The sequence below is a fragment of the Myotis lucifugus genome, unplaced genomic scaffold (genome assembly GCF_000147115.1).
Source record: "Myotis lucifugus unplaced genomic scaffold, Myoluc2.0 scaffold_17, whole genome shotgun sequence".
In the NCBI taxonomy this organism is placed as follows: domain Eukaryota; kingdom Metazoa; phylum Chordata; class Mammalia; order Chiroptera; family Vespertilionidae; genus Myotis; species Myotis lucifugus.
In genome coordinates this window covers 12,596,952-12,619,691 of record NW_005871065.1, presented here as the reverse complement: position 1 = coordinate 12,619,691, position 22,740 = coordinate 12,596,952, and the positions used below count along the sequence as shown (strand labels likewise).

The following is a 22,740-nucleotide window of genomic DNA, read 5'->3' as shown; positions in this document are numbered from 1 at the left end:
TGGTTCGATTCCAGGTCAGGGCACATGCCCGGATTGTGGGCTCGATCCCCAGAAGGGGACATGCAGAAGGCAGCTGATCACTGTTTCTCTCTCATGGATCTCTCTCTCTCTCTCTCTCTCTCTCTCTCTTTCTCTCTCTCTCTCAAAAAAAAAATCAATAAAAAGCATTCTAAAAAAAAGAAATGTGTGTTTAGTACCTACAATGGGCTAAGACCTGTGCTAGGTACTAGGGCTACAGTGGTCAACAAAATACGTTCTATCCCCGCTTTTTTGAGTTTATAATCTGTTAGGGTATATCAGTTAAATTAGGCTCAGCTGCATATAATAGAAAACTCAAAATGACAGTGATTCTAAACAAAGATAAGCATTTACTTCCCCTTCACATTAAAGACTCCCATAGTAAGTAGATTGTCCCAGCCTTGGTTGCTCTGTTATCGGTGGAAGTGGATTTCTTGCGATGTTGCCAGGAAAAGAATTTCCTGACGCTCACACGAAAGGATGAGAAGTATTTATGAGTGTGGAAATAACCCCTGGGTTTCTAATGTCCCATCTCTGCCCGTCTTACCATGGAAGAAGTCCGGTCTTGTCTTCAGTACAGCCAGGATCAAGGCCACGGCCCGTAGTTTCTGCTCCATATTAAAGTGCACTCCAGTCCAGCATCCTGCGTGTGGAATCTGCAAACCCTTGGGCCATGTGGCTGCTAAGACTACATGGCGATGGAGGGTGCAGGAGAGAAGAGAGACAGAGACAGAGAGAGAGAGATAGAGAGAGAGAGAGAGAGAGAGAGAGAGAGTTCCTTTGTCTTCTGGGATAACTACCAGGAGCTTAACCAACTAACTTTTCAAGATTTCATACATTTGCAGTGGATTCACCCTTTCCCCCCACCCAGCAATTATCTTTCTCCCAGGTTAGACTCGCAGGCCTCTATGGTTCAGCACCTCCCCCTGTGCCATTTTGTCTTTACTGAGCATGTCCTTATCTTTCCCTGCTCTGCCCCTGCCCACCCCCGATCGAGGATGGAAAGAAGGGGGTTCATCCTTGGTGGGCCGATGCTCCAGTCCCTGGAGTGAGTGTGAAGCTGTAGCTTCCTAGTGAAGCAGACAGGCCTCTGTTTCCAGCTGAACATGCCCAACAATATCCGACTCCCCTTTGCTTTCTTTTCTTTATTAATATTAATAACTACTCATTACGGTGATAACAGCTCCATAATAGACACTCAGGTCCAAGATGTTTTCCCAAGCTCTAATCACACCTTTTTGCCAGCAGAAAAGAACAAAACAAAGTGAATCTTTCCCTTTAGCAAGATTCCTCAGAAGTACCACACAACACTTGCACTTAGGTTTCATTAGTCAACACTTGGTCAGATGGCCATACAAAGCTACAAAGGAAGGTAGGAAATGCCCTCTGTTAGCTAGCTTCTTGGCTAGACAGCTAAATAATGGAGGCCTGTCCCTCAGGACAAAAGTATAATGAGTGTCAAGGAGGGTACAGCTTGAGGTTTCTGTCATAAAGGGAAATAGACATCATTCAAATTTTTTCATCTTGTGAATAATGCTAGATCAAGGTCACAGAAAAAAAGAAAAATCATCAGACCGGTTATAGTAAGTTCATACTTGTAGCATTTATTTCTTCATTTATATGACTCAGCAAATAATTTTGAATACTTGAAATATCTAATGTAATTAGTTGTGTACTAATCAAGATTACTCTCTAGAAAGTACATACACATTAGACTACGAAATTTAAAAGTGGTGTCCCATAAAGAAATGCTTCCCAGTTCAGAGTAGAAAGGTTCTTAAAGCTTTAGAGATGAGCTGATTTTTGAACTTGACTTTAAAATATACTTAGGGCTTGGATATAAAAGTATTGTAAAAAGAAAACACATATGTAAAATAAAATGATCATATTTCATTTCTGCTTTAATCTCTGTTGGTAGAAAGATCTGAGAACATTTAACCTCTCCGATCCTCAATAAACTTGTGCAAAACAGTCATTCCTAAGGGCTGCCTCAAAGGGGAATTACAAAGCTCAATAAGTAAAAACACTGTGCAAACCACAAATCACTGAGCAAAGTGAGATTTTTTAAACTGCTTTTTAAAACTTCAGACAGCAGATGCTCAGAAAATGAATGCTAAAAGAACAGCATAGACAAAGACACATGTTCAAAGGGGAGAGACATAGGCAAAGAATAGCAATTAACTGGGTTTGGCTGAACAATACAGTGTGTGAAGAACAGGTATAGGCAATAAGGTTTATTTGGAATCTTCAGTGGCATGCCAGAGATTAGACTTAATTTGGTAGGCAGATATCATTGGGACGTTTTTGAGTCTATAGCTCATGAAGATTAATTTTGCAGTACCCTTCAGGGTGGATGTGAAGAGATGCTTTTTAGTCAAGTACTATTGTAAGTGGAGAGATAATAAAGGCCTGAAATACATGAATGGGTGTGGGAATGAAAGGGCTGATGGGAGGGATATTTTAGAGTAGACTCAATGGAACTCAGAAGAGTTTGAAAGGAAAGGAAAGAATCAAAAGTTACTAGAACATTTGCGTAGAGGTGACATGGCTAATGAAGGTGTCATCAACAGAAATTGGACACATTGTACAAAATAGATTTGAGAAAGAAAACATCGTTCATGTTTCTAGCAGAGGTGATGTCCAAGTAGTGATGTCTAACAGGCAATTGCAGAGTTAGACCTGGAGTTTTGGTCAGAACTGTACATTTCAGTGTAAAACGTTCCCCATTAACAAAATCATGATGAATCTTCGCTGGGTGGAAGAAATGTGAATGAGTAACAGAATGTTAGGGAATCATTTAGGGGTGGTGGGAAGTTGTAGGAAGACGTCAATAGAGGAGTCATGAAGAATCCGAGAAAGCAGCAGTTGTCATAAGCATGACGTAAGTGAGTTATTCACAATAAGTTAAAAATATTGGAAATAATACTTTACAAGTTGAGGTTGTGTATTTGACATTAAGACCTGTAATTAAATCAGTATCTTTCTAGAAGGAAGCCAGTAATCAAAACATTTGCTTTCATTCATGAGCTAATTGTCAGTAAGTAATCAGATTCCATCCATATTTTCCCCATATTATCTATTAGGCAGTGACTGATACTGAACTGACTCTTATGAAAGCAAGATGAAATAAAAATACTCCAGCCCAGCCAGCATGGCTCAGTGGTTGAGCATCAACCTGCGAACCAGGAGGTCACGGTTCAATTCCTGGTCAAGGCATATGCCCGGCTGGTGGGCTCCATCCCCAGTGTGGGGCATGCAGGAGGCAGCCAAGCAATGATTCTTTCCCATCATTGATGTTCCTATCTCTCTCTTCCTCTCCATTAATTTTTTTAATTTAAAAAATAAAAATACTCCTCCTAACTCACAAATGTCACCATGGGTGTTAAGATCTATTTCTAAGTGCATCAGAGACCTAAGAGAGGCGTATGCTTTCTAATTTGTGCTCACTACCCTCTAAACAGAAAAAATTGTCCTTTGATTTGGTGTTAAAACTGCTGTTTGTCTGCCTGGCCTAACACCATTGGTGATAAGATATTTTCAACTACTGTTGAAAAAGAGGTTCCCTGTTGAGTACTTCACTGCCCCTACCCGAATTGATTCTTTACCCCTCTTTTGCCATGCACCACCCCCTTCTACCAATAGTCAAAAGGTGGGGACACAAATTTTAGCAGTCAGTGATCTACCCTCAACACTAATTAACATGAGCAAACAATCAAAAAGATTAAAAACTGATGAGAGAGATAGGTGATATAAGGTGAGATCGTTTTAGACTTTTGAGGACCCTTGGTTGTAGTCATGAATCTGGAAACTATATATAAGTTAACTTAAAAATCATCCTTTGCGGTATCATGTTGAAAACCATGATATTTCTGAAAGAGTGAGATTAAGAAGCAAGGTCCAAACAGATAAGTTACAAACTGTTCATGCTTTTAACCTGAGATTTATGTGAAGGAGAAATCGTGATATCAGTTAGCTAAATACTTTTGGAAAGATCATTTCGTTAAAATGTTTTTGTTAGTAAACATTTTTAATTTACAAGACTATGAAAATGTATTCTCCTACAAACATGGATGTTTGAACATGCATGTGAGTGCTTTGTTGGGTTGAGAGAGGGGCCGCCATGTATAGGACAGTACCCATATATGCATCCATTACTCAGGGCTCACAGTGAGAGAGCTGTTCTAAATAGAATCTAAGACAAAATGCAATAGGACTTCAGGACTTGAGAGAGTTTAGTGTATACTACCGCTTCTGTGCATTTTCAAAAGTCAGTTCTGATTTTCATGGTACCCTATGACAGTGATACAACTTTAAGAATATCTGTAGAAGCTAGTATTATTTCATATGAAAGGTCAGATTATAGAATTTGGGGACAGCTAAGAAGGAAGAAAAACTATTTTAGTAAATGTGAGCGGAGGCAACATGAATGGACCAGATAAAAACAATCAATTTAGGCAGATAACATTTGACAAGGTGTTTTTGATTATTTTTAGTTAACTATAACTCTCTCTGTGGGAAACATAAAATGTTGAATCAGCTGCTTAATACTGTAGGAAATATCAAAGACTGAAATTGAGAGATCTTGATTTTAACTCCAACTCTGTGGCTTGGGGAAGTAACTTAACTTCTCTTGGCTTTATTCATTCTTATTTATCTATCTGTCTATTTTTTTTAATTCTACAGACATTCAACAAGCCAGTACTATGGCCTCCTCCTAATAATTCTCTTCCATAGATGAAAAAAATGTCACTAAGGATCTCTGAAGCTCTAATATGTATCATTGAATAGTAATGACTACTTAATGAGGGACTTCATAAAAAAGACAACTATGAGCTACTTTTGAAGGATTGGAGGAATATAGTTTAAATTATGGGGCATGAGGGGAGTTGTTGATTTGGACCAGAAAATGAGCAGGTACAAAACCATGGGCCATCCTAAGCCCTCACCAAGAAGAGCCAGATTCTACAACAGCGGTTCTCAACCTGTGGGTCGCAACCCCTTTGGAGGTCGAACGGCCCTTTCACAGGGGTCGCCTAAGACCATCGGAAAACACATATATAATTACATATTGTTTTTGTGATTAATCACTATGCTTTAATTATGTTCAATTTGTAACAACGAAATTGCGGATCACCACAACATGAGGAACTGTATTAAAGGGTCGAGGCATTCGGAAGGTTGAGAACCACTGCTCTAGAATATCTAGGGCTGAGTCTGAAGATGAAGCAGAGTAAGAGCTGGAAAGGTCTGAAGGGGTGATACTGACTAATAAGAGACCTCATGGTGAAGATGGTAAACCTACCACAGGCAGGTACCTCTTCCGTCACAACGTCAGTTTCAGATGGAAACAACTAAGTTGGTAAAATGACTGGAGAGCATTAGTAGAAAATGATTTTATTACCAAAAGGAAAAAAAATCTGTGACTAAGTTATTTAATTAACTTTTACAATATTTCCATGTCATGATAACATTTGCAGACAGGTAATTACTAGGCATTCTGACACCATGTGGAATTTTTTTTTAATGAAACTGAGAAAGATAACATTATTCATTTTATTTATTAGTTCCAAAATATAACTTTAACCACATCCCTTCATTGCTTTTCTTTTTTCCCATTTTTTCTTTTATTCTCTCTTGTTGTATAAAGCAAGAACTGCATAAAATCTCCAACGTCCCTCAGAATGAAAAAACTGAGCTGCTCCTATAAGCACCATGAAATATTCCCCATCATTCCCCATGAGTTTGAAAATGCCAGAGAAATGTTCAATGAAATCCACTATACTCCTCTTATACAACACATTTGATCTCTGGATACGTTAAGAGCTTCATCCTCCAATGCTTTTAATTCTAAGCCTTGCAGGAACAAAATTCATTGCTTGAATTACAAGAGTGAGTCTCATTAAGGCTAAAAAGCAGTGACCCAGATAGCATAATGGATTAATATGGTGACCTTGCAACTTTAGAGAATCACTTTCAAATCTGACTGTGTCGTCAAATCATTTCAATAGTCAGTTAATCAATTGGTTAATACCAATCTGTGAGCGTTCTCAGTCTGGAAGTTAGTAGATCATTTTGGCCAAGACTAGCTATATAGAATTAAACTGAGAACAACAGTATGCTTCACTCCCAGACCTTTCTTAAATAATCACAATAAAAAAGGATTTCATGAATTGCTGTGAATGCTGTAATCACTAATAATTATATAGTGCTGACACTCTAATAAGCATCAATATTTTGAAACTTATACCATAAATATTTTTAATGATGTTTACGTTTCATTAGCAAATAAGGACTATAAATGTAATTAATAGGCTCTTTGGTAATGAACTGTGATGTTGATTGAACTCTCAAATTCTATGGTAACAGCACCTTTAGGGTGATACATACTGTTAGAGGGGTGGGGGAGGGGATGGAAATGTGTATAGTTCAGCAGGACATCTTACAGAATTTTTAAAGTCTAAGGAATATTTTTTTAATTTACTCAGAAACATGTTTGTGAAAATTATTCCTATCCATTTTCTTGTAGATGCAAGATATACGGAACCCAGAAGGAGCTCAATATAGCTCCCATCCTCAGATGGCAGCCATGAGACCCAGGGGTCAGCCTGCAGACATCCGGCAGCAGCCAGGAATGATGCAGCATGGCCAGCTGACCACCATCAACCAGTCCCAGCTGAGTGCTCAGCTTGGGTTGAATATGGGAGGAAGCAGTGTCCCCCACAACTCACCATCTCCACCTGGAAGCAAGTCTGCAACTCCTTCCCCATCCAGTTCAGTACATGAAGATGAAGGCGATGAGTCATCTAAGGTAGGACTACATTATTTATAGGACCTATAGGAAATGCTTGTTGCCTGAAAAGGTTTTCCTTGGAGCCTTCCTTGACCTGTAGTGGGTGCAAGTTTATGTCATCCAACTTAAGAAACATTGATGGGGGACATACTTTTATTATGAAGCATGAGGTTATAAACTGAGTGAACTGAATCATCTTGTCCAATTACATTTTTAAGTCCCTAATAAATCCTTTGAATTTTCATGTATTAAGCATAAAAATAAGTTGCACCCACAAAATACAGGATTTTCACAGTGAGTAAGCTGAATTTGCCACTCATTCAAAAAAGTCAATTTCAATTTAACCATTTTATTTTAAGAAGACAAAGATGGTGGTGGTGGTGGTGGTGGTGGTGGTGTGTTTAATAGATAAAACTGTTGAGATCATCTGACCCAATCATTTCATATTGAGGATGAGGAATGTAAGGGGCAAGGAAATTAATGACCCCCTTCCAAAGGAAAAGCTGGGCAATTCATTGCTTACCTATTATTAGTCCCATGCCACTAAGATTGTTTGACTATCTGCCTATCTGTCTTTGTCACATTAAGTTATCTGTATAGGAAGATGTGTCTTTAAATGTCCTTAGATTGCAGAATTCAAGGCAGCTTTTTCAAATGACTTCACCAAAAGCAAGTGCATTCTCATTCAAAAACCAAAATTAGCTCTTTATTGTCTTCCTTCTCAGGCAGGCATCTTTAGGATTTGTCCAAGTGAGGACTCTTGTGCCTAATTACTATGAAAAACACTCACATGTACATGTGTACTTCTAGTTCCTTCTCTTTTTTAAATATTACTAATGAGTTGTCACTTGTGTCAGCCCTTAGATTTCTTTTCACTTTTGCAAGAATTTTGCTTTTGGGAAATGAAACTTGTCAACATGTTACCAAAGGCAGCGCTATGGGATTCTGATCTACTGTATATGGTTAATGTAAAGTAATTTTTAAGAATCCAGATAAATAGGGACTCATAGATTTATTTAGCCTGATAACAAATACAAGGCTGCTATGTTGGCTATATTTTATTACTTTTGGTATTCCTAATGCTCTGGCATTGTTGGAGCCTTACTCTTGGAAATACTGCCCCTCCCACGCTATCTAATTCCTAGAGGTGGTGAATGATGCCCCAGTAAACCCACTTTGATAAACAAACCAAGCAATCCAGAGCCCACATCCCAACTGTCTTCTTTATCAAATTCTCACATAATTTTCTTCAGAAAATGTGTATCATTCTGATGGTATTCAACAGCCAATGAATATTTGGACATTAAGAATTTGGGGCCAGTTATTTAAATGTTAGATTATGCATGAATAATTCAAGTTAAATTCTTAAACATAGGTGATATGTACTATACTTCAAGGGAAAAATACAATATATTCTACTCACTCTGGCTGAGTGGCTTAGTTGGTTATAGTATTGGCCTGTATACCAAAAGGACAGGGTACATACAGAAGGCAACAGATTGATTTTTCTTTCCCACATCGATATTTCTCTCTCTCTCTCTCCCTCTCTCTCTTTCTCTCTCTCTTTCTCAAGTCAATAAAAAATCCTTTGGTGAAGAGATATATATAGTAAAGATTATTTATACATCTGGGCTATATATTTTTAAGTATTCGTTGCTAGAATTTCAGAAAATTGATGTAAAATTAGTAGCATCTTTTGACAGTAAAGTTTATGCAGGATTATTCTTACTTACATAACACTTTCCACACTCTTCAACCTAAATTAGTAGACGTCTGAGTAAAAACCAGAAATTCCTGGAATTACATTCATAGATTCTGCCATTTTCTATTGGCCCATAAGGTCCATATCTTATCATTTTGCCGAGACATGAATTTGTATGTTATGAGCTTCCAAGCTGGTGTGAGAGTTTGCCAGTGAGTAACCTACATCCAACCACTCAACATCAACCTCTCAAAATGATTTGTAGCTCACTATTAATGATTGTGTAGTATTTTATGGTAGAGCCTATATTCTATAGTGGTATATTCTTGAATTAGTGATGTGTGAAGGCTTAGGGATAGATTTTTCAAGAAAGCCCTCATCAAAAATGGCTTTTTGTCTCTAGAAATATTTCTAAGCTCATGTTTAGTTTACGTGTATTTTCCATCTCAAGAATACCCACCCTCCCATTCCAAGGTTACATACTGTTCTTCACCTTCATTCTAATGCAAAATCCTCCTTACCATTTAATCAACTTTTATTTATTAAATGGCTAAAAACAGTCCTCTGACAAAAATGTTCAAGCATTCTTCATCACAGTTAAAGATTAAACTGGGATTTTTCCCTGTATATGTGAGCAGGATTTATGTGGAGTGTTCTATTGAAATAGCTCCATTTAAATGTGAAATAGCGTTAAGTCAAAATGATCATTTAAGTCATTTCTAACAAGAGAATTAAAAAAGAATATTTACTCTCACTGCAGCAAAAGAAGCCTTTAAAGCTTCCCTCTTAACACTTTATGCTCTCTTAAGCAATTACATATTAATTCCCATTTATCTAATTGAACAATTAAATGAAATACGTTTGTTTTGACAGAGAAATACTGTAAATATATCAGTAAAACAAATTATCACCTTATAAATACTACCCACAGTTCTGATTGCTATGGAGCTGTGTTGACAGCCTAAAGTCATAAACTAGACATACAGTAAAACATCAAAGACATATAAACTTGGGTAGCTTGTGGTTCTAAGCCTGTAATCCAGCACTTGTAATACAGTAGACACTTTAAGACACAAAGTCTCTGGCATTACAAGTATATTTATAGCACAGTATTTTCTTTAAGGAAATTATGGGCTAAGAATCACAATTTATATTTTTCCATCCTTTTACTTTCAACTTTTCTGCTTAAAATATCCTTGAGTTTTGTATGTGTCTCTTGTAAATAGCATATGGTTAGATAATCTTTACTTTTAAATGAAACTGACTTTATTTACATTAACATCAGTACTAAATATTTTGGTTTATTTCTCCATTTAAGTATGTTGTTTTCTATTTATCCCCATATGTCCTATGTTTCTTTTTTTTCTTACCTTCTTTAAATTTGTTTTATTTTGCTCATTCCATAATTTCCATTTTAATATTGGAAATTTTATACTTTTTCTGTTCACTTAGTAGCTACCCCTATAACACAAATGCATGAAAGTCTTACATTGATCGATATCTTTACCCTTCTTATTTACTTTAATTCCAAATCATGCTGGAGCAGTTATTGCTGTTGTTTAGTTTAATGATAATTTAATTAACTTCTATAATTTAATATACTTCACAAAACATTATTTATTATTTTTAGTCTTTTTTCTTCAGATTTATTCACATATTTAATATTTTTTCATCTGGCATCATTTTCTCTATCCCTTTAAAATTTTATCGCATGAGAATCTGTTGGGAATATAACTACCTTAAAAAGTGCTTTCACCATATATAGAACTTTAGATTGATAGTGATTCTCTTTATGAAGATATTATGTTACTTCATTGAATCCTGATTTTCATTACTGCTTTTGAAAATTCTCCTGCATCACTGTCTTTCCTTTGAAAGTAATCTGTCTTTCATCTCTGACTAGTTTTAAGATCTTCTCTTGCCTTTGTTGTCCTTCAGTTTTACTGTGATATATGTGGGTTTCTTTAAATTTATCCTGAATTTAAATATTTCTATTTTCTATCAATTCTAAGAAATTTTCAGACATTATTGTTTTTCACATATTTCCTCTTGTGATTTTGCTCCATTCTCATCCTGTAATTCTGATAAGATATATGCTAGACTTTCTCATACTATTCTCTATGACTTGTTGCTTTTACATTTTGCATTTCCTTGCCCCTCTGTATTTATTCTGATTGATTTATTTAAATCAATTCCCAGTTCATAATTTTTTTTCAGCAATACCTAATCTAAAACTAAAGCTGATCTATTGAAGTTTTCATTTCAATTATTTTATATTTCTGGTTTTATTTGGTTTCTTTCTCAAATACGTTTTGACTTTTTTACTTGCTTGCTTTTTATCTATATACTTAATCTCTTTTGTCCCTTTAAGCATTTGCTAATTCCTATATATGAAGTCTTTTGGGGTCTGATTCTACTCTCTGTTATTGCTGTTGGCTCTTAGTTTTAATGCCTTGTTTTATATTCCTTTTTTGCTTTTGAAATGAGAGCTGATATTAATTATGACTTTATGAGACTTCTATTAGACTTTATTTGAAAGTGAATTCCTCTAAAGATGATTTCTGTTTGCTTCTGCCAAGCATCTTAAACCATTATAATCTAGAATGACACTTGCCTTAAAGTTCTCCAAATCACCTTATTTGGGTAAATTGTTATAAATGCTGGCATACAGGATATAAATTGATACAAATGCTGGCTTCTGTTTGTGGATTATCACAAGAGATATGTTTCCCCTGTCCGTTCAGTATCATCCTTGCAGCTCCTGGGTGGGCACATACAAGAGAAATCATTTTATGTCCCCCTTACATTGACACTGTAATTCTCTTCTGTCCTTACTTTAATAGGAAGACTTCTGCTAAACATCCAACTTCTGGTAAACAATGAGCTTTGTCTTCTATCTACTGTGCCTTTAACTCAATTTCACCAGGCTTAGCAACTATCTTCAAGATGAAAGCTGGCTTCGGTATTTTGCTTATTTCTCTGGGTTCCTGCTTTCGTTCACTATTTGCATTTAAGAGAGTCTTATTAATTTGCTAGTTTCTCAGTGCATGTGCTTTTCCATAGTAACAGAAAGAGAAGTGGTTGTTGTTGTTTTTTGTGGGTTTTTTTTTCTCAAAGGCAATAGGATAAGTCACCAGAGCAACAATTACATAAGCCTTTAGAAAAGGACTTCTTATTTACCACTGTTCTAAAGGCAAGAAGATTCTTGGAATAAAGTAAAAATTATAAGCAGACGGGTTTCTATAAACAATGAAATCAAACAATGTTAGAGCTAGATGTCAAGTCACATTATCTAACAATAGGGCAGAATATTTAAAATTGGGACTTCAAATTCTGGTATTTTCCACCTTGAACTGTGTTTATTATGCAATTGTTCAACACTTCACATGCTATAATGTGCATGATACTTCTGAAGAATCTCTTATACCCCAGCAATTGAGAAAATATATATTCCTTGCTTATAAAATATAAAGTGTCCCATTGACTGAGGCTGAACTTAACAAATTAGTTCTGGGAAAATAATAAAATTCAGTCAAATAGCCAGTTAATACTCAATTTCAAATAATTCATTTGAGTGTATTCATTCAAGTGTATACTAGGAGAGTATTTTCAAGGTGTCTTTGTTCTTAGATGATTCATACCTTATGTGATTAAGCATATTTGATTAGTTCATAAAATAAAAATAAAGTGAGGCTAAACATAGGCACCTGGCATTTTATCCAGTGGAATGTTATCACAATAGCTATGCACTCTTTGTAAGGCCAGAGAAACCCTCCATCGAAAATATGAAGAAGTAAACACGATGCCCCAGATAGGCAAATTTAGATAAGACCAAGTGAATCCAACAAAATTTATAAATGTAACTAATAGGTGTATATAATTGCAATCAACTTTCTCACTTTAAACTGATGTTTCCGGACAGTAGCCCAAATTTCAAATATCTTCCATAAGGCTAATGAGTATCTTTGCTAAACTTATCCTAAAATAATAACCAGCTACGTTTGGCAGAATCAAGGATCTTTAACACTGAATTTGCTTTACCAATTATGATACGAGTACCACGCCCCACACTTGTGAATCATTTCAAAAGTATAGCATCTCATATACGTTTTTCTATCATTGTTGTTTTGAGTCATTGAATGTACTGTTTTTATTAGTGATAATAATAAACCCGATTGTAAAATGAAAGAAGGATTACAGCCTTGCTGATTTCACAGTAACTAGATGACTTACTTTCCATGCTTTTTTGAAATTATTCTTACAAGGGGATTTTAGATTACATAGTTTAGACAAGAAGAGAGAGAGAAAGGATTTAAGTAGCAAAAATTTTCACTTACAGAAACAGTACCATCCCAAAAAGTGCTGTGATATGCCCAGTTTCTATGGTGAAGGTTTTATAATATTTACTTTCTATGATAAGGGTTATAAGTGGAGTTCTATGTTGTTTGTTCAGCCTATTATGCAGATGGTGCTTGATTAAAATCTATTTTAAACTACAGCGATTACTGCAAGATGGTGTGCATTAAACAGCTCTCCCAGCTCCATTACAGGCTGTGGGACCGCCGCAGTTTATTTTAAATATGCTGGTAGACGTTTCTAGCTTCTCCAGGGACAATTCAATAGCAGTGATTCTCTTTCCTTGAGAGCTCTAACTCCTGTACTCTGTATTCTTAAGTATTATCTAAGCAACACTGTTAACACATGTTTTTTTAAAGTGAAAAATTATTGTTTTCTTGTGATAAATAAGTTAAATACATCACTATAATTAAGCAATAAGACATAAGAGGAGGTGGATTACCAGAAGCCTACGGATACCTCTAGGGGTTTTATAGAAGTAAATCTATATCTACAAGTAAGTTGCCCAAAGCACATGCACTGTGTGAAGCTTATGAGAGGAATTTTTTTGTGTTTTGGTATATGTGTTTATTTATTTTGTATGCTTTCATTGTGAAATGAGTCTGTGGGGTATTAGGATTAGAGTTAAGGCCTAGCCATGTATTTAGTTACTACGATTTTCATATAACTTTTATATGTGTTTTCCGATGCCCTTCACTTTGTCATTCTAAGCCTTTGCCCATTGCTGTAGAATAAAGGAGTAGAAATTGATGATGATCCATTGCATGTAAGACACTATAGTGATGCTGTGAGAATAAAAGATTCATGGTACTTGGTCCTTGCTTTCAATGTGCTTACCATTGTGGGGAGTTTATATGTTTACATTTCATGGTTTCTTCTATATTCTAAAGATTCTGATGTTGGCATTAAATTTAACTCTCCAGTCTTGGGACCCTAGTAACTTTATAAATATTGTACTCTAAAACAATGCCCCATACACAATACCATACTGTCTAATACAGTAGCCACTGGTCATGTATGTCCATGTACATTTAAATCTAACTAATCTAACTAATTAAAATCTATATAATAAAGAGCCAGGGTCCTAACGACTGTTACAACTGAAGGCTCGACTAGACCGGAAGTCAGTGCTGGGTTGCGGTGGCTGGGGCAACTGACTGGGGCCGCTTTGGGTGCTCTGACCCAGCACTGACTGCCTAGGGGGCTGCGGATCAGGCCTGGAGAGAGGCCTGCAGAGAGAGAGGCAGGTTCTGATCTGTAGCCTCTGTGGCAGCCATTGATCAGAACTTGCCTCTCTTTCTCTCCCAGCCTGGCCAACAGCTGTGCTTCCATTTCTCTCCAGGCCTCTATCGGGGCTGCTGATCAGCCCCACCTTTCCGCCTTTCTGATCAGGCCCCGTTAATAGGCCCAGAGACACTCACTGGCATAGAAACTGACCAATCAGAACCAAATCTGGGTCAACTATGAGGAGCCAATGGCTGCCTAGGAGGCGGAGCTTTTGACACTGACTGGCATAGAAACTGACCAATCAGAACCAAATTGGCCGGCAGAGGAGGGCAGTTGGGGATGAGATCAGGCCTGTAGGGAAGGGCAGTTGGGGGCAAGATCAGACTGGCAGGGGAGGACAGTTAGGGGCAATCAGGCAGGCAGAGGCAGTTAGGGGTGATCAGGCTGGCAGGGGAGAGCAGTTAGGGGTGAGATCAGGCCAGCAGAGGAGGGCAGTTGGGGGCAACCAGGCTGGCAGGGGAGGGCAGTTGGGGGTGATCAGGCAGGCAGAGGCAGTTGGGGGTGAGATCAGGCCAGCAGGGGAGAGCACTTGCGGGCTTGATCAGGCCGGCAGGGGAGGGCAGTTAGGGGCAATCAGGCAGGCAGGCAGGGGCAGTTAGGGGCAATCAGGCAGGCAGGCAGAGAGGTTAGGGGCAATCAGGCAGGCAGGCAGGTGAGTGGTTAGAAGCCAGAGGTCCCAGATTGTGAGAGGGGTGTTCAACCACTGGTTTAGGCCTGATCCCGGCAATCGGACATCTCCCAAGGGGTCCCCGATTGGAGTGGGTGCAGGCTGGACTGAGGGAACCCCCACTGTGCACGAATTTCATGCACTGGGCCTCTAGTTAAATAAAAAAAAATGTTCTCAAACTGTGCAGAGAACATTTCCATCTTTCCAGAAAATTCTATGAGAGTACTACTCTAGACTTTAGCAGTCAGGGCCTCTTAGAAAATTAGGACATAAAATTATGCACTTTCATCCATCTAAGTAAGAATTTAGAATCCAGAAAATACTCAAAATTAAGGTCCAGAGACATAGTACAAATCCATTTAGCTAATTTTTCCACCACAATCATATTCATCATCATTGTGTTCATTCCAAATAGTGGTCAAAAAAGCCAGATATCTTTCATTATGCAGTCCGTTACTTGCATGTAAGGAGATCCAAATAATAGCTACATAATGTATCTTTCTTGAGGGAGGTTTTGCATATGAACAATGACCATGTGTTTTTCAAATATATGATGGAACTACCACCAGAAAAGTAGGCCTTACACATTCCCAGTTCATTATACAGAACCTAAAATAGCAGCTCACTCCTGCATCCTCCCAAACAAAAGAAAAATGCAAAATAAAAACAATTCCCCCACAGATCAGAAGGTAATGGCCAGTGGTCAAGAGGCAGACAGCCTTACCGTTCATAGCACTGCCCGCGCACTTGAATACATTAGACACCAACCACAGCAGGGAGTTTTCATTCCATTATAGTGCATCCTAAAGTGAAAGCAAAGCTAGGATGCAAACCCAGTAAGTCTTTATACAAAGAACATTGAGCAATAAAATAAATGAGTCCTTTCAAAGACTTTTTTTTAATAGAGATCTTTCATACATAGTTTTTGTTTTATTCTTCTTACATCAGCCTTTGATGAAAGCCAAGGTATTATCTTAGATCATAGTTCATTTCTATGAGGGAAATTCTGTAAATGGTCAGAATATTACAATGTAAGAATACAGTTTTAATGATCTAGTTTAATTAGAAAGGAAAGGCAGTGAATCTTGAGAAATGAATATTTTATGTGTGTTCTTTATGTTGGTCCTCTTAGATGTCAGTTTTCTTGGATGGCAGGTAATTCAAACTGAGTTTCACACGAGTATTTAAAAGAAAGGTATATCGATATGCTCTTGCTTTCAGGCATGGCAAAGAACAAAGTGATGTAATGTTGTGACTGGCTGACAGTCTGGCCACAATGGGGATGTCACCCCAGCTTCACAGCTTGGTGCCTCTCCAGTATTCAATCAGAGATACAGTTGAAGCTCCAGGGTGATGCTTCATAACACAGAAATGGCATCTCCTGAGCCTTGAAAATGTGGAGGCTGAGTCATGAAATGCTTGCTTCTAGTAAATGAAACTCTCAGGTTGAGCAAGGCTGATCTGACTAACCCTACACAAGCCAGGAACATGGGGAAAGCCTCCAGTCAATGAACCGAATCAATTGGTTGCATGGAATTGTTTAGAGTTTCCTACAGAGTTGCTGTACATGGCCTCTAAAGGGTAATTTGTTGTTTTCATACACTTGATACTTAGAGCTTCTTACTGGCAGTAACAGGCTCTCCTGCTTCCTCAGATCATCTCCAGAAAGTAGGGCCATGTTGTCAAATATGTCCTTTCTGTTACATCTGGGCATTACATCCAGTAGAACTAAAACTTACACCATACTGTCCTAATACCAATTTCAAAAGGAAAGAAGCATGGAGTTCAAACACAATTTTAGACAATAGAGGAGAGAAACTATTAAATAATTTGGGGAAATGTTTAATAAGAACATCTGTATTGAATCATAAAAAATGTATCTCTATGATTGACTTTTGATTATTTTTCAAAACTCATTAATATACTATTATCTGCAATCATGGAGATTTCAATGTGTCCAATCATTAATTTTTTAGTTAAAATTTAAAATGATGAAGGCCTGTAGGGGGAAGGAGGAGAGGTAGGAGTCAAGGGGTCAATGGGTATGAAAAAGGGGACATCTGTAATATTTTCAACAATAAATAAATTTTTTAAATGAGTCCCGGTAATATTCCATATGGATAAACATTCATTTCTCTATACTTTGTTTCCTATTTATAAATATTTTCATTCCTTCATGAAATATGACCTCCAATATCATGATCACTCCATTTTTAATTTGCTTTATTGTAGACTTTCTTGACTTCTTTTTCTTTTTAATAAATATTTTATTATTGAGAATATAGGAATGGTCATGTCTACAAAATTTGGAAATTATAAAAAAATGTAAAAAAGAAAATCACAAAGACTCAGCCTTATAACCCGAAGAAATTACTATTAATATGTCAAATACTTTTTAAAAATCTATCCATGTTTTCTGTCTTCCCACATATTGTCATCAAGTACTCAAGTAAATTAGTGAGGCTTAAGTTCCTGTAACAGAAACCATTTATGCTTTGATTCATTCATTCTTTGAATTGTATTATTTTGTTATTATTTTAATTAAAGTTATAACACATACAAAACACTTACTGTATGTCAGGAAACGTAAGTGCTAGTGAGCAAAACCAGTAGTGGGCCTGCCCTCCCTGTGCTTACATGTGGGACAGGAGAAGATCTAAATACATAGATTGTTGTATAATTACAAGTTTGATATGTAGGGAAATGGAACCCTTGGAAGAGAAAGTGCTCACAGTGAGAAATCAAGTCCAAAAGTCCATTGCATTCAGCCATGTGGCCCATGGAAACCTTGTTGAGAGCTTAGTGACGATAAGGCACATTAAGTAAGTTGCAGAGGCTGCATACAGCCAGCCCAGACAACCACATGGAGGAGCTGGTGGTGAAGACAAGAGGGATACGTCTATATGTATGTAGCCTTGAGGCAAAGGGAAGGTTCGTTTGTTTGGTTTGTTTCCAAAGTATTCAAATGGAGAAGTAAAGTTAAGGGTATAATTGAGGTGTCTCCTACTCGTAGGCATTCTGATTTAATCAATGCAAAGAGAGCCTGGGTATCAGGATATTATTTAAAAGTTTCCCAGATGATTCTAATGTGCAGCCGTATTTGAGATCACTGTTATAGGTCATAATTGCCTATATGTTTAGTTTATAGTTATTACACCAGTTTTCCCAGTATCGACTCAATCTCAACATGCCAGTCTTCTGACAGATTCACATGGGACCAACCATTTCACAGACTCACCTCTTAGCTCCATCCTAGGGAAGTTATCTTCTGGTGTTAGTCTACATTAGCTTGTCAGCTCAGTTCAGAGAATCCTCTCTCTATGGAGAGGTTAATCTGCCTCAGTAGACAACTTAAAAATGGTCATCTTTTAACTATCTCTCTCACTAAAGACAAAGAAAAAGAATTCACTTAGTTTTTATCCTGCCTTGGTTTTGGTTCTTAGACAAATCTTTTAAACTGTGACCATATGGCATCACAAATTAGTACTAAGGTCATTCCTTTCCATTCATTCAGGGAATTTTTTTTGGAAGTTTCTAGCACCTCACGATTAATATTTGAATGTCATTTTAAAGTTTTAGAGATCATATAGTATCATATATACCATCTCACAAAATGACGCTGCAACTGGTTTGCAGAAGAAATAGAGGCCCAGAGAATTTATGTAATTTGCCCAAGATGGCAAATTAGGGCATGAGTGCAGATCCTCTGACGTGGTACCCACTGGCCTCTAAGGATGTCCTGGTTCCTCTTCAACAATGGCAATTATTTGACACAAATAACCCCGCCAGTAATTTTCCTGAGTAAACTATACATTACATTATGTTTACAGAGAAGAAAAAGCAACAGCAATAACAATAGAAGGTGCGGGTGTAGAATCTCCCATGATAGTGGCAGCTCCATCAGGAAGTAATGTTCATGGACCTTTATGTTGGTGGGAGAGGCACTTGGAAAGAGGATTCCTGCAGAAACAGCACTACTTGATAATCGTGTAGATTCGTATCATTTTAGAGCTAGAAAGAAATCCTAGCCAAAATCGCTCCTTCTATAGAGATGGGGAAAGTGGCATTACATATAATTAGTTCAGATCAAAGTTAATATGCAAATGCCTATGTCTTAAGTACATTGTGTGTTTTTTTCCACTTGCGTCAGAATAACAATTTAAATGATCTGAATATTCATACTCGAACACCATGGGAGAAAATAGAATCTGTTTTTAAAGTGAGTATAAAGCTGTTCTAGAAATACTAGATTCTAGACTTACTGGCCAACATGGTAGCCACTAGCCACATGTAGCTATTTAAGTTTAAAGCCATTAAAATGAAATAAAATATAAAATTTTATCTTATTCGTGATATCTTCCACTTCCCTTGCTCATTTGTTACATGTGGCTGGTGGCTACCACACTGAATTGTGCGGATTATAGGAGTTTACCTTCGTTGCAGAAAGTTCCATTGGACATCACTGACCTACAGTCCAGATTATGCCATTCTCTAAACCGTGAGCATCCATTCTACAGACCTAAGTGCAACATCAAAAGCCATTCAATTTTAATCATTGGGCATGTTGCCCACCATGGTTTAAAAGTCATAATTAGGAAGAAAAGGATAAACTCAGAAGAAAACAAGTTAGACTGTTCGTACAGTAGGATTTCTACAAAAGGAATTTGCACCTGTCATAGTTACAATGCAACTTAGCATTAAGCTTCCTAAATAAGAAAAGGAAGCCGAAACCGGTTTGGCTCAGTGGATAGAGCGTCGGCCTGCGGACTGAAGGGTTCCAGGTTCGATTCCGGTCAAGGGCATGTACCTGGGTTGCGGGCACATCCCCAGTGGGAGATGTGCGGGAGGCGGCTGGTCGATGTTTCTCTCTCATCGATGTTTCTAACTCTCTGTCTCTCCCTACCTCTCTGTAAAAAATCAATAAAATATATATTAAAAAAAAAGAAAAGGAAAAAGTTAAGAGAGTTAAGGGGTAATATTTAACAATATTTATAATAATAAAAGGGTGATATGCTAATTAGACCAGATGTCTTCCGGGAGTCCTTGCTGAGGAAGTGGGGGAAGCCAGCCGGAGTCCCAGGTGCCTGCCAGAGGAGGGAAGCCAGTGCTGGCAGCCAGGGGAAAGAAGGCCTACGCTTGCACGAATTTTTGTACATCGGCTCTCTAGTAATATTATAAAAAGAACCAATAATATTATTTTAAAGCTATGTAAATTAGGCAGCAGAGGGATGAACATGAAAACTACAGGAAATATGAAGTTTTATCTGAAACACAGCATCAACAACAAAACGAAGTGTCCCTTTGGAATGTCTGTGTTTGTGTGATGTGTACCGATGAGTGTGTCTGTGTAAGTCTCAAAGCAGAACAATACGATGTGTCTCCAAATTTTCTCAGTTCCTCTATAATTCCCATTTTATTTTTATTTCAGATCAATGGCGGAGAGAAGCGACCTGCCTCTGACATGGGGAAAAAACCAAAAACCCCCAAAAAGAAGAAGAAGAAGGACCCTAATGAGCCCCAGAAGCCTGTGTCTGCCTATGCATTGTTCTTTCGTGACACTCAGGCCGCCATCAAGGGCCAAAATCCAAATGCGACCTTTGGTGAAGTCTCTAAAATTGTGGCTTCAATGTGGGACGGTTTAGGAGAAGAGCAGAAACAGGTAAGATGCAAAATGGAGTGGGAGTCACCACGGCTTGAGAAAGTGTATGCACCCCCAAAGAAATGGCTTCGGAGGATGTTGGGCGAATTCTTCAGCTGCTGGAACTAAGGCTGAGAAGAATGTGCCCCATCAGAACCAGATTTCAGGAGTCTTTTTCTTTCACAGAATTTTATACTCCTTTATTGCCCCTCTATAAATAGCATGTTAATCTTTGTTTCAAAGTTTACATAGTGCAGTTACTTTTGGAAGGACTTTTACATATCCCAGCCAGAATTACCTCATTCCTTCATCTTGCCAATGTGATCATAAAGACTAAAAAAGTACTAAAAGTATTTTCAAAACTGTCCACACCTCTCCTCAGCACTTACTATTTACCCTTTTGTCATCAAAACCCTCTTTGCTCTTTGCTAAATGAACCTCAAATTTAAGGGTTTCTACCCTTAGCGATTCCCTAAAGACTGCCAGGGAATGTTATTATTAAATCCCACAGACACCATATTTCTAGGCTGCGTTAAATGGGACCAGATGCCTGCCTTTTTTCCTCTCTCGCGGATTGCCATGATGTGACTGAGGACCATACTTAGGGAGGCCACATGAGACAATTTTGCATCTCAGCCCAGAAGGTCTTAAGGAGGATGGGAACCGAGGAGGGAGAGCAAGTGTCCAGTACATAGATGTAGCCCACCTCAAGCAGCATTGATCTCATAATTCTAAACCAGAGACAAGATTACCATTGCTAACATCTAGAATTTAATTGTCACAAGAAAAAATTAGATAAGCATTATCATTAAAGTATAGTTATTGAAACAATTCTGTGGATACAGCTTTAGCTGTTACAGGATAGTGAATTGCATTAATGATGTATTAGTTCCATATTTGATTCTTGATAGAGACATTTACCTTTCTTCATCAGGTCCAGGAAAGTATGTAAAAACCAGAAAATCTCAAACCTATGTACATCTAGAAGTACCTGTATATTGTAAACACATATCAGCATTTATGGTGTATATAGTGTTTTATCCTTTTAAGAATGTTATCACGTGATTTATGCCATTTGTTCTGCTCAATACTTGTAGACACTTTAATTCAAATTTTGCAGATTATGAAATGGGGCTAGATAGTTCAATTCATTCACTTATTCCTTCAAAAAATATTTGTTGAGTATTTACTATGTGCCCCAGGCACTGTTCTAGACACTGGGGATATAGGAGAGAATGAGACAGAGTTTCTGTTCTGTTGAGTGATTTGTCTAAGATTATATGGTTGGTACATAGAATTCCTGTGACTAGAACTTATCACTCAACATACAGTTCTTGTCTGACAAACTCTGACATCAATTACAGTTGTAATGACAAAACCAGGTGCTAAGGAGACATAGAACCTACCTCCCCACTTCTATCCAACCTACCTTTGCTCTAAGCCAGTGGTTCTCAACCTGTGGGTTGCAACCCCTTTGGGGGATAAATGACTCTTTCACAGGGGTTGCCTAAGACCATTGGAAAACACATATATAATTACATATTGTTTTTGTGATTAATCACTATTCTTTAATTATGTTCAATTTGTAACAATTGAAATTGGGGGTCACCACAACATGAGGAACTGTATTAAAGGGTCGCAGCATTAGGAAGGTTGAGAACCACTGCCTTACATAGAGACTTGGAGAACATTTTCTTAGCTCAAAAAGAAAAAAAACAGAGTGCCATTCAAAGCACTTATTGGTTCTAAGTCTAATGTGAAAATATATAACTTTTTAGATAGAGAATATATTTAGAAAATACTTAACCTTTTATTTCACTTTACTGAAGACACAGAAAAAGCACTTCGGAATCTCCCAAACTTCTGTTGGCTTTTATCATTATGAACAAGATATAATCATGAAATAATTCAAGTCTACAGAACATTGAAAATGAAGTACTTCAAACTCTGGCTACTGGATTTTAGGTTTGTTTGCTTGCTTGCTTGTCACCTTATTGGTTGCAGCACACATTTTTAAGCCCCTGGGTCAGTGCTGATATATAGACCTTACTTTAAAAACTTGGAAATTTTGAGAGCACATGTAGTGATGTATAAACCATGCAGGAATGTTGGGTGAGTCATCAAAATGTTGTGTAATTAGATAGCTGGAATGATTCTCCAGAGGTTACCAGGCCAAGCTTTAATGTCTGAAACTTGGACAGATGTAAATTGACCTGGCCAGCATTCCATGGAGCGAAAACTCCAAACTGGATCTCAGAAGGCTGTTCCAAGGTTAAGAACTG

General features: G+C 37.5%; 1 protein-coding gene across 1 annotated transcript in view; it reads left to right on the top strand.

Annotated features, from left to right (window-relative positions):
* The window catches only part of TOX (thymocyte selection associated high mobility group box), a 149,450-nt gene that overhangs the window by 93,766 nt on the left and 32,944 nt on the right, over positions 1-22,740 (top strand). The window contains exons 3-4 of the mRNA XM_023750902.1: positions 6,545-6,826; positions 20,249-20,479. Of these exons, the coding sequence (XP_023606670.1) occupies positions 6,545-6,826; positions 20,249-20,479 (513 nt within the window). The remainder of the gene's footprint in view (positions 1-6,544; positions 6,827-20,248; positions 20,480-22,740) is intronic.